The sequence below is a fragment of the Rhinolophus sinicus genome, linkage group LG01, assembly GCF_036562045.2.
Source record: "Rhinolophus sinicus isolate RSC01 linkage group LG01, ASM3656204v1, whole genome shotgun sequence".
Classification (NCBI taxonomy): domain Eukaryota; kingdom Metazoa; phylum Chordata; class Mammalia; order Chiroptera; family Rhinolophidae; genus Rhinolophus; species Rhinolophus sinicus.
Genome location: NC_133751.1, coordinates 185303654 through 185317025, shown reverse-complemented (window position 1 = coordinate 185317025; position 13372 = coordinate 185303654). Strand labels below are relative to the sequence as shown.

The 13372-nt window shown below is 35.7% G+C and overlaps 1 protein-coding gene across 7 annotated transcripts in view; it reads right to left on the bottom strand.

The window, feature by feature from the left end:
• Positions 1–1371: 1371 nt before the first annotated feature.
• Positions 1372–13372, bottom strand: part of PIKFYVE (phosphoinositide kinase, FYVE-type zinc finger containing) — a 69881-nt gene continuing 57880 nt past the window's right edge. For all 7 annotated transcript variants that reach the window (XM_019726947.2, XM_019726946.2, XM_019726951.2 and 4 more), the window contains 9 exons: positions 12772–12869; positions 10998–11162; positions 9839–9898; positions 8991–9167; positions 8055–8158; positions 7208–7336; positions 5855–6116; positions 5358–5432; positions 1372–4665 (listed from right to left, as the gene is read on the bottom strand). In XM_019726947.2, the coding sequence (XP_019582506.2) occupies positions 4550–4665; positions 5358–5432; positions 5855–6116; positions 7208–7336; positions 8055–8158; positions 8991–9167; positions 9839–9898; positions 10998–11162; positions 12772–12869 (1186 nt within the window). In that variant the 3' untranslated portion in view covers positions 1372–4549. The remainder of the gene's footprint in view (positions 4666–5357; positions 5433–5854; positions 6117–7207; positions 7337–8054; positions 8159–8990; positions 9168–9838; positions 9899–10997; positions 11163–12771; positions 12870–13372) is intronic.

Sequence of the window (13372 nt, the reverse complement as noted above, 5' to 3'; positions counted from 1 at the left end):
TTTGACCAACAAGTATATGAACATATGTTCAACATCACTAGTCATCAGAAAAATTCATATCAAAACCACAATGAGGTCTTACCTCACATTCATCAGGGTGGTGACTGACTAAATAAATAAATAAATAAATAAATAAATAGATGTTGGAGAGAACGTGGAAAAATTGAAACCCTTGTGTCCTACTGGTGGGATGGTAAAATAGTGCATCTACTATGGAAAACCGTATGGAGTTTCCTCTAAAAATTTTAAAAAATGTAACCTCCATGTGATCCAGCAATCCCACTTGTTTTTATCCAAAAGAATTTTTAAAAAGGATCTTGAAGACACATTTTCCTCTCATGTTCATAGCAGCGTTGTTCACAATTGCCGAGAGGTAGAAGCAATCCAAATGTCCACTGATGATGAGTAAAAAAAAGTGGTACACACATACCACGAAGTTTTATTCAACCTTAGAAAACGAAATGTTACAACTTGAAATGAACGTTGAAGACATTACATTAAGTGACATAAGCCAGTTACAAAAAGACAACTCATTTAAATCACTGCATGATTCCACTTATAATGCAAACCCAAAGCAGTCAAATTCATGGGAACAGAAAGTACAATGGTGATTACCCGGGGCTGGGGTGACGGGTGAAACGAGGAATTATTTAATGGGTATAGTTTCAGTTTTGCAAGATGAGAAAGTTCTGGAGATGCATTGTGCAATGTGACTATAGTTAACACTACTGAACTTTGAAAACGGTTAAGATGATACATTTTATTTTTTAACCAAAAATTTTTAAATGAGGTTAAAAAAAATCTTAGTTTACATTAAGCATTACCTTAGGAATTTTGTCAGAAATTAATTTCTGACACAAGCGACTTCAAGGTGAGGGCAGAAAACTCAGTGCCTGCGCCTTTCCCGCCACTGTGAGGGAAAAGCAGAGCAGCGGTGCCATCTGAGTGCCCCTGGGAGTGGGAGCCTGGTCTCTCACTTACCCAGGGTGAGTCCAGGCACCTGATGAGGGGCCGCCACGCCCACAGCTGCCAAGTTGCAGCACAGTTGGATCCACTTCAGGTAAACTCTAAATATGGGAGAAAGTAATAGCTGAGACAGCCTGAGACAGATTCAGGATTCCCGGCTGGGCAACGGCACAAAAGGTCGGGCCGCTTTTTACTGGTGGAAGGGAACCTATGATTTAAGATCCCCTTTCTGTGATGTAAGGAAAAGGATTGGTGAAAGATTTAAATTCTTGGAAAACAAATAGGGCGAGAACGAACAGAAGGCAACAGAGGCCAGGGGCCAGGGGCCGGGGACCAGGCCGGCGCACCAAACCCCATCTCCCCTTATTAATTTCCTCAAGCAGATTCAAAATTAAGTGAAGCTGATTCTCAGTTTATTGTAAGTCTTCTTTATTTACAGTATAAGTCTTCAAAAGGTCAAGGCAGTTTTATTTCTTAAATAACATGTCAATCATATAAAACAGCTAGAACCAAAGTAGAGAAATATATACAATATAATACATTGACTATTTTCAATATTGTTAATTGAATTTTTCACACTAAATTAGAAGAGGCTATAATGATTTACAATATCATTTCTCTAGTTAAAATTAAACCCATCAAAAGACATAATGTACATTTTTTACAAAATCAGCACAGAAGCATTAATAAAAATGCTCATGACTGTAATTTTAATATTTCTATAATACACTGCACCTGTGTTACAAAAAAGAACAAAACAAGAAAAGGCATTGCACTATATGCTCTGAACACTGCATAAGTCAGTATGTTACTAAGGAGTACTGAATGGCCCAATCTATTTCTCCATCAGGCTCACTCACAATAGTTTCCACTCTATTAGCTAAGCAAACTTTCTACAAGTAGATTACTTTCCATGGTAGTTTTATACAAGTGCACTGCTAAGGGGTAAAATGCCAAGGAGAAATTAATGCCACAAAAACCAATCCAACCCTACTTTTTACACTATCCAATAAAAGCCAAAGCTAGAAAACCAATCACTGCTGAATCAAGGAAAACATTATAAGCAGGACATTTTATAGGAAAATTTGAGTATCTATTAATTTAAAACAGTCAATAGACTACAAAAGGTTTTGTAACAGCTTATTCCCCTTATTTTTCTCAGGCTTGGGTAAGAAAAAAGTAAATCCTTTTATTTTTTTAATAAAATTTTGATGGCATCAAAAAGCTTCACATTTGTAAATAAGATTTTTACACAATACAATGTTTATATAGTTTTCTTGTGCTACGTACTAGCAATTAATCTCAGGATTCATATTTTATTCTAAGGAAGAAAGTATTAAGATTTCTTCCTTATTCTTAACTTTTCAGCATTAATATTCTCCAGGCCTCGAAAGGGAATTCAAGAGAGGTAACGTCATTCAATGCTTAACACTGAGTAGCACAGTATTTGAAATATTTCATACATATGGGTGGCCTAAACATGAGCAGCAGGGGGTACGGATACAGTTCTACCACTCACAACAAATTACATTTTATATTACTCCTTCATTAAGACAGTTTTAAAAGGACAGATTACCCTTGCAAGGCAGCAAGTATCACTTCAGATTATATTATATTGGATTTTTTTTTAGTCACAAAAGTATCTAATTGGCAGGAGTACTTTAAAAAAATAGTTCTTCAAGTTATGGACAAGGAAAACAAAATAAAAAAGACACATAATTATTTTCTGGAGCCATTCCAATGAAGGATCCAAGCCACACATATGGTACTAAGACTAAAACAAAGAGACTACCAACCTGATTATAGCCAGGGGAAGATACTTTCCACTGGAGTGTTCATGACTGGGGGTGCAGGAAACAGACAGGATAAATAACCCAAAGTATCTTGACAGAAAAACTGAACAGTGAGACAAAATAGTGCTTGCATTCAAAATGAGATGCAACATCCATCGCTCCTGGACACATAAGAAACTAATAATGTTCCACATATGTTTCACTCCTGTACAACTCCTTTATTAGTTTTTTGATATCAAAACTGAAATCACCAGTGTTTTGTATGTTTTCAAAAGGCACACCACATTTTTTAAAAAATGCTTATCATCAAATCAGTCATAAATCCGTGGTCACGTTGCTTCTAGTTCAAAACAAACCACGTTCCTAATAAGCACCATACACCAAACTAATGCTTTCATTCTCTAAAGCAAACTTTCCAAAATGTTCCTATTTCATGTATTATAGTCTCTGTAACTGGAATGTATCCATATTTGTTCTCATTATTATGTGAAAGTTACAAAAAAAGTGTGCTATATTATAGGAAGCCTGAAAAGAGGAGAACTCTTACAACTTTATAAATCCCCGAAATAGCCTTGTTATGGAAAGAAGCCAAGAGGAAATACTCAGTTACGTTAGTACTCTTAGTACTTCTGACCACTTTTTAAACAACCACTCTTATTAAACAAGAGGTTCCTTACTAAGACTATCTTACCTTTTACTAATTCTCAGTAGTCAGAACTGGCCTAGAAACTCCTGCAGAAAGTTAGGAAACAGGGATGTCCACACTGGAAACTTTCTAATTTTATAGCTATCACTTATATTGCTGGTTATATTGAAAAAGACACTTTACCGTTACAAAAAAAAAGCAAGTGCTTCTCTCTCACCCAATTTCTTGGATCGGGCCTATTTTTTATATTACATATTTTTTACATGAAAAAAAAAATCCTTCATTAATCAGTCTTCCTAATCAGACTTTATACTAAAACTTTGGGGATTTAGTCATTGTAGACTCATTTACTGATGTTTCCCTGAAAGCGGAGGGAAAAAACCTAGAGTAAAAGTGTGTGCAGATAAATGCAGGTTAACATATAAATTGCACAAACGTTGTAAAAAGGCTTAAAGTTAATGGCTGTAGCCTCCTGTCATCCACAGAGAAGTAAAGACAGAACCTGAAAAACATCAAACATACTGGAAAACAGGGTAAGATACAGAACATGGCAGGATTCCCAATTTAAGTCAAATTCCTCGGTAAAACAAGAACAGATTGTGTCAACCCATTTAACTGGCCATTAATAGAATAATTCAGAATTTTTTTAAAGGTTTCAGAAATTCTGATAATAGGAAACATTAAACTGTTACATAAGAAACAACAACAAAAAATTCACCAGCTCTACAAATGAGTTCCAAGTAAAAAAGGTGTCAAATGTGATGCCAAGAGAATCACAGTCTATGAGACATTATTTTCTTAACAAGATTGTTAGCAAATATGACAACCCATTTTCCCCCTATCTCCTCATCTCTAACCATACATTTGATCTTAGCCCTTGAAATGTGTCTATATTTAAGCTTAAGTGAAAAAATGTGCACACAACTTTCCAGCCGAGGGATAGCCACTTTGTAGGTATCAAAAACTAAAAAGTGCAAATCCATAGCTTTAACCCTTCAGTTACAGGCATCCTGCATAGCCACAAAACTGAAAGGCCCTGGGAACAGTGGTGAATAGGAGGAAGAAATAAAACATGCAGCTTATTTTTGGTCCTTTGTTCCAGCCCCCTTTCCTTCATGGTCCATTTCCAACTGACTGCCTCATTTCAGCAGTTCACACCTAAGCCTGTCCAGTGGTCGGGTACCATCAGGAAATACTTGTCCATTGCTTCACAAAATCTAGTCCTGTACAACTCTGGAGAGACCACAGTTGGCATTTTACCTAAGATTATGAAAGAGAAAAAGAAAGCTATCACATAAATGATCAGCCAACTGACTTCAACAACTACGTTCTTGCATGTAAACTGCCCGAAAGACACATACACCCGAGCAGTCTCAGAAAGGAGGCACAGGTCCTTCCTGGTAGGAGTTTCTATTTTATTTATTTATTTATTTATTTATTTATTTATTTATTTACTTACTTACTTAAAGGAGGGCACAGTGCACAGTGGCCCATGTGGGGATCGAACCAGCAACTTTGGCAACCTTGGTGTTATCAGCACCATGCTCTAGCCAACTGAGCTAACCGGCCACCCCCCCTGGAGTTTCTATTTTAAAAGCCTAGCTCTTGCCTAGAGATGAAGATATATGAAAGCGCAGGGGGCAAGCAGCGTTCAGAGAACTTAGATTTCAAGTGTTAATTAAACACAACCTCTCATTTAGAACCTCTGCCCCCCCCCCTTTTTTTTTCAACTTTTCATTTTGAGAACCTCTGGCATTTTACCACAAATTTAAACCCAGTATTTCCTCACCTAATTAACTCCCTTTATTATTGGATCATTTTGGAAATGATGATAAGATGAGAAATAACCACTTATTTTTTAAGAATTTAAAAATATCCATTTTTTAAATGTCAACTGATAAGGAAAACATGAGAACAGTTTAAAGAGTAAACAAAATGAAAATGCTGCTCACCTTGCCCTCCTAAAATTCCTGTTGATTTCACAACCATCTCAAGTTTTTTGTCCCATGTAAATGTTCGAATATAATCTGTTGCAGGGAGCAATATTAGCAGTAAAGTTATGTTAATAAACATAAGCAAATGACTATAGTAATTACTATTACTATTACTCCTACAATAGTTAATGTTTATTGACTTCTGACAATATGCCAAGTGCTGTCCTAAGGGTTTTTTCCCCCGTATTAATTTATTTAATCCTCACAAAACCTCACGGGGCTTCACTTATAAGTGACTTTTGAATAGACATTTTTGGTAAAGATAATGAAAATGGAAATGAGGAAACTGAATAGAGGGTATTAGAATTTAAAAACTATTACTTTCGAATTTTCAAATGAAAGTTGGTGAAAATATTCAATAAGCTATCACTAGACCAGGTTCAGTATGATCTTGAAATTTTATTCTGTTTTCAATCATGAACATGAATTATAAGCAAGGCATGTTTTTGACTTACCTATAATTCCAACTACCAGCTCATTGCTGGTATCATCTCGTCCAACCAGCAAAGAATAATCTATAATGAGGTGACTAGAAAGGAAGTGGGAGTCGCTACGAATTGAGGCTCTCAGCACAGCTTTGGAATGAGAACGGATATACAGAGGATTGTCTCGAACCATCTTTAAGAGATTTTCATCCAGCAGGACTACATCACAACTCTCTTTCCCAGTATCGGTTTTTACATTTCTATTCCTAAGTGAACCCTTCAAATCAAAAACCTAGCAGAAAGAAAATCCTCGGTTATTTTTGTTAGTTGCTACAAATGATTAAGTAATTGTAATTAAATTGAAAACGCAGAAAGGTTCCCTGTATCTACTACCATTATATACACTTTTAAATTTAATTTAAAAACTTAATCATAACATGTATAACGTAAGTCATTAAATGCATGCATAAGTGTATAATACATAAAATGCATAGTGATATAACTGTATCAAATGAAATACCAAGTACTCAGTTACTGAAACATTTCAGAAATAACTGACCCATTTAATCGTCTTTAAAAAACATTACCAAGTAACTCCAAATATGTATCACTGGAATAGAAGGCAGTTTAAAAACCAGATGCAAATAGTCTTACGAAACTTAAAAGTTTTGATACCAAAACTCTGTAATTACTATGGCAGCCTAGAAACAACAGAGTATCTCTAGGAATTTTGGGATGGTAGCAAAAGCAACAGACTCAAAGGTCAGGGGACTTGGATACTAGGCCAGCGCCCTGAGGTCTATTTGACAGACCGCTGCTAGTCAGTTGTTCCTGGCTCATGATGACATAAGGGGCTAGTGCCAGAATGTAAATCAATTGTATCATGAAGCACACTGTTTAGTTCAGCTGATGTTTTTCTCATAGCAAGACATTCTCAATGAAGAAGCAGTGCATTGAATTACATTCTAGTACAAGTTCCTTATCTCACCACATTCTGGAAACAATTCAAGAACCAGCACTTTGAAGGGTACTGTTCTAGAACACAGAAAACCTGAGTTCTAGGCATATCTTTGTGACTGTCATAAAGTACTTAATTTCTCTGGGTTTTAGTTTCTCCATGTTTAAAACTGAGAGGTGGAAGTCTACCCGCCCTTTAATTCTGTGTTTCTAGGATACTGAATATGCTAAATTTTAGGACCAGTCCACAATATTCCTGTTTATTCTTTCTTATAGAGTTCAACTAGCGAAAAGTTAAATTTGGCTGAGTAACCAGTTTAATATTAACCATCACAGAAGATGTTATTCTCTAATTCAATACATTCAGGAACCAGAAGTACAAAGGGTTCTAGTAGCTAAATGCTTTGCACAGTCCAATATCCTTACCTGAGCCATCTTTCTCCCATAGAAAAGATTTTCCATGACAAGGAGATCTAACTTCTTCTCATTGTTGTTCTGAGAATTCTTATAACCAATTCTGTAAACTCCAAGAATTTTGGCTAATGCAGTGGGCCTCTAAATCAAGAAAAGATGAAAGTTAACTCTTATCAAGAATGATTACTTGTAACTTAATAGTGATACCTGGATTATTCATGCAATATCCAAACAGGACTTTCTATGAATATGACCGAAGGACCTTGAAAGAAACTCGAGCCCTTGAATCTCAGGAGGAAGTAGCAGCAATGCCAATAAAAACATTAGCTCCTCAACATTCTCACAACTGCTCAAATCACTACATGCTATTATGACATAGGATTTCCCCAATAACATGAACTAAATCATAAATGAAAAAAGAAAAGCCATGTGACTCCCTCATCCTCTTACTGGGAGGGTCACTGAGCAGTGACAACTGGGCAGACCTGCGCCACAGGCTCCTCCTCTCTTCCTGCCTAAGGGACCCACGCACTCATTTCTCAACACATTTCAAATGTCTGTCTCAGCAAATTACAAATCACTAAATGGGCAGTTATATTCATTCAATCTTAATGTTTTTAATTGACTTTTATACGTATACTACTTAAATGCAACTTGCTCGAGACCTCTTGGTTCCTCACTGGCAAAGGTAGGAAAGAGCTTGAAATCACGGCATTCTATCACACGTCAGTAGCACACCAGAGATCTAGCCATGCCCTGTTCATATCTTGGCACAGAGGAAACTGCCATCAGGACTATTTCTCAGGATGTGAAAAAACCCAGGAAACTCGAATTATAGATCACGGTTTGGGATTTCTACCTTTTGTTGAACAGCATTTGTAATATAATTGAAGTAGTGTGGTGCAAAATCGAGGAACGACTGGACTTCCAGACGAGGCATTTGCTTCAAAATGAATCGATCATCTACAAGGCAGAAATGTCATGTGTTTATTCACCCACAGTATTTACTGAGGTAATCTATAATAAATCATTCCAAAGATCCCAAACGATTTGTTTGCTTCATGTTTTTAAGGAATATTTTCTGAAGTCACAGAGAAAATTCTGATCAGAACATGGTTCAAGTAATTCAACAGTTGAAAGGGCTTCTAAGGACTTATAGAGTCAAGAAGCCTGTTTTTGATAGAAAGTAACACCCTTAAATTCATAGTTAGATGACCTACTTTCTAAAACTAGTAACTAAAATTTTATAAACTCCTCTGTTAGCAATCCAATAAGTAACAGTTATGGAAGTTCTTATCAAGCAACATCGTTCCTGCCGCATTATCTCAAATAATTTTGCTTTCAGTGGGTCTGGAGAATGAAATGTGAACCACAAATGGTCATGATCTTCTGCAAACCTTAGTAGGTTAGGAACTTGGCCTTCCTATTATTTTCAGGCCAAATATTTCTGCTTTTATCTTTCTCTCATTAGCTCTGAGGTACCCTTTTGAGTTTTCAAGAAGTTCTTGTTACTAATGACATTTGGAAAACTCAGGACTAAAAAATATTTAATATGCATATGATCAATGTTTGTCTCTCATTACATACCATGTGCATGTATATTCTTTAAAATATTTTATGACATAGCATAAAACACAAATGTAAAAACAAAACAAAAAAAACAAACAAAAAAAACCCAGAAAACTTTGTTTGCCAACTGACAGTATCGCACTACCTCAGCTACAGTCATTCATAAATTGTCTGAGGGAAAAAGATGGGTGCTATTTAATTAGCTAGTCATTAAAAAGACTTAAACCTTCAGTCGCATAGAAAGCAGCTCCTGATTTGCCTCCTCGGGCCTGCCAGGGCAACGAGTGGGAGAGGGAGCGAATGAAATCTTCTTCACTGCTGCCCAGAATCACTTCCCGCATCTTATGAAACTCTCCCGCATAGTAGAGCCGACAGTAAAACTTGGCATTAGCATCAGAAAATTCTATACATAGAAGTGTTAAAGAAAATAAAAACAAAGCTTTTATGGATCAGAAATATCTTTTTCCTCTTGCCCAGACCTCCACACTCACACCAAATACAACCATTTAATTTTCTCCATGAGTTTTTCATGTTAAGTCTACTACATCCGTAATCGTCACAATTCTGCTAAAAGGATCTTCAGGGAGGATTAGAGACCATCTGATGACCACCCTTACATAGTTACAGAAAAATCAAACACAATATAAGACCCATTTCTCATTATATACCAGTTACTGTATTTTCATCACTGTACTTTTACATCTTAAATTTTACTATATATATTATTCTGGATGATAAATTTTGGGCACACACAGTTACACACAATTCTAGATGCCTTGTCAAGACTCTGTGGCTCTAGGTTACATAATAAATAATTATTTAAACATTAGAAATTAAATCAAATTATAATTTATAAATTAAATTTTAATTTCAATTAAATTCATAAATTAACTTTCTTTATAAATGAATAAATGTACATTTTATAAACTAAATCTAGATTAAATAAAACACACACACTTAATGTTCATTTCAAGAACCTAGTATGAAGCTAGTATGAAGCTAGAAGCCACAAGTAATAGTTAGCTCAATTATAATCCATGTCCCCAAACCAACAAGATTTTATCTCATACTCACGAAGCTCCACATGAGGGTTTGTGAGTTGTTTCTTTTGTGTATCTCCTCCATCTACTTCATCTAAAAGGTTTAATATCAGTAGTAAAGCCAAAGTTTTAAACAGTTATCACTTCATTTTGCTTGTTCTTTTTTCCCTGACATCACAATAAAAACTAACAAGTCAACTCTCTATCATAGTCAAGTCACTTGATGCAAGGATTATATGTACAATTCAACCATGTAAACTATCACAATAAAAATGTGTGTACCCTTTGAAAGATCAATTTTTTAGATTAAAAATAGAGACTTTCAGTTAAAGAATAATTTTTCTTATATTTACGTCATTCCTATGGTAGCAATATACTAACTCAATTCTTACATTAATAGTTTCCAGGGCTTGTTTCTCAGAGTCTCTGAGCAGTTTTCCCCATGGGCAGAATAATCTTTCCCCAATAGTTTGCCAGGCTTTCTTTATCGTATACTAAGATGTGTATATTACATGTAAAATAGACCAGTGTCTACTTCAGAGCTACTTTCTTTTTTATATTTGACAGATTTGTCTGACAAAACTACTGCCAGAGGCACTCTAATTACTGTAGATTTGAGTACTTCTTATTATCTAGAAGAACAAGTCATCCTCCAAGTTTCACATTTCAAAATTATTTTTTCCGAGCACCAATGCCTTTTAAGGATCACAGCCCAGAAGCAGTATGGTTTACTCCCATACTCAAAGACAATCAGGTAGACATGTTTTTTTAAATATTAAAATGAAGGTGCACACAAATAGTCTCAACCTTACAGGGACTGGAAAAGACAGGAAACATCTGAGGGTGCAGCAGAAGAAAAACATTTGAATATACACTCTGAGTTACATAATGAGACAAGTATTTTACATGTGTAATGTCACTTAGTCCTTAAAAGACATTGCTTTGCCACTTTACAGGCATGGAAACTAAGGATTTCTGATTCTGCCACACAGTAAGTGATAGCAATGACATCTGAGACCAGTGGACTCTGCAAGTGCCATGCTTTCTCCACTCTACCACACTGAGATGTGAGAAGGAAGGAATACCCTGCTTTCAGCACTAAGAATTATCTACTTAAGGCTTCAGGGAACACAAGCAACTAAATCCAGTCAGTCCAAGCCCAGAATAAGCACAACTGGTCTCCTTTGACGCACCTTGAGGTTCAGGGCCTTGGTTCTCCGTCCCCTCCTTCCCCGTCTGCCCAACCTGGTAGTAAGCACTGTCTGCTCCACGTAGGGTCTCTCTCTTCTGGGAAGAGAGATCAGGGCTTTTCCCTGCTGTCCCTCGGAAGAAGGACAACATTCCGGAAGCCTTTTTGGCTAAAAATAAGAGGAAACATATTAATTACAGATCATTGCAGGTGGAAAAATTAAAAATTTCAAATCATTCCCTTGTTAGCAGTAACCATTTCATGAGGGTGATAAATACGAGTAACACTGACATTCCCATTTGCACAGATTATTATTCCACAGGTTTAAGGGATTTTGGGAGGGAGCAGTCAAGCATTCTTATTATCAGAAACAGAAAAAGAACAATGATCTGATAGCTATATATAAAAATGTGAGAAATTCTATATAAAACCTTTGAAAAATGTATTTCTAAGACAGTCATACTATTTTAAGCAACAAGATTAAGTTAGGACTGAATTCTTATAGTATTACAATACAATTAATTAAACTAATACAAAACAGTGTTACAAGCTACGAGAATTCAAACTTAAAGGTAACATCTTTATGTCACATGTGTGTTCTTACATTTTAACACAGCAAAATATAAGATTTTGTTTTTAACATGTATCAGAAAGTAAGTAGTACAGGACGGCCAAAAATATTACTAAAGCTTGCTCTATACTTTTATACTTGGTTTTGAGCTTAATATGTGTGATCTGTGGGCTTAGTATATATGATTCTAATCTTGTACATTTACCATCTACAAAATCCATACCAAATGTTCATCGTACAGTGCTTACTGAAGGTACCAGGTACAATTATGGCCTTTTACTTGTTCCTTGCTAACAGAAGTCAACATTTGGGGTGGGGAGATACAGAAAGGAGGCATGTACAGCCCCAGGAAATGACTCATGATTTATATAAGCCAGCCAGGACAACGCTGCTCACCACTTTCTCAGTCTCCTTTGCAGGAAGCGGTGGTCATGAGACTCAGTTCTAACTAATGAGATTAAAGGGAAATCTCTACTTTCCTCACAAAAGGGAACAGCTGCAGCTTATACCTCCCTTCTTTCTTTCTCAAATGTAGAGATTAAGTGGAATATTTTTGACCACGGGTAAAACTTAAAGAGATTCATAGAAAAATTACCCCTATGTTGTCATGACAATGCTGAGTAGCTGAACCACCGCAGACATTATTCAAGAAAAACAAACTGTCATTTGTTTAAGCCCCAAAAGCCACGAGTTTTCTATTACTTGCAGTGAATACATTGCCAACTGACAAAGACCCAAGTTCAAATCCAGTGTTCTCCACTACCTGTATAACCTTGAGCAAATTCCTTAATCTAAGTCTAAACTTTCTTTCTGAAAAATGGGGATGTGTTAAATAACCCTTGTGTGGTTATTGTGGAGATGAAAGGAGATAATACATAAGAAGTTCTTTTCACAATGCCAACAACCAAAAACGAGTTGCTGTTGTATTTCTTAGGTTGTACACTTTGATCTGAAAACTCTAGCTAGAAAGACAGATCCTGCTTCTTTCTGCAGAGACCTGTGAGTTCCTAGGACAGGAAACTTAGGAATCAAAGAAAAGCAAAATATGTATAAAAATGGATATACAAAAAAATTTTAAATCCATATTATATTTCAAGACCAGAAGAAATAAATCCTTGCCAGATGGCATTTCTTATTTAATGTGTTTTCTTCTTCAAACCACAATTACAAACAAAACTAATAACTACTTCTCCATTTGTAATCTTACTTGGTTGTGGTTCTGCTTCTGCTGTACGGTTTGTCTGACCTCCACTGCTCTCAGGTAACCTAACAGGGCTGCTACTCTTTGGTCTGCTGTCTGAAGTACTAAAACGAAAAACAAAGAAAAACTGGTTTTAGATTATTCAGACAGAAAACTACAAGTACTCTGATTCCTTTGTTAATCTACTCCCCATGTATCCCACCCACAATATCATAGATCTGATTCATAATTATATAAACACAGATTAGAAAATGGAAGAAAAAGTCTTAAAATGTCTATTGGACTTCAAAAAACAAAATGTTATACTATAAATGTGTATGGAAAAATATTATAAAAGCATAAGCTCTTGCTTTTATAATATTTTGCCCAAGTCCATTAGAGCTATATTAACATAGATAAATCAAAGAATTACAGAAAATAACCAATTTCATATTTCTCATATCATTGTGATATATAATTATATAATTCAAATAAAATTTTATAACATTAGTAAAGTTGGAAAACCTGTCTCTATAAGAATCAAAATAATAAGACTATGACAATTTCTGTCTAAATGTCTAGAATACTGAACACACTAAAAGAAACGGTTTTGGAGGCTTGGGGGTTT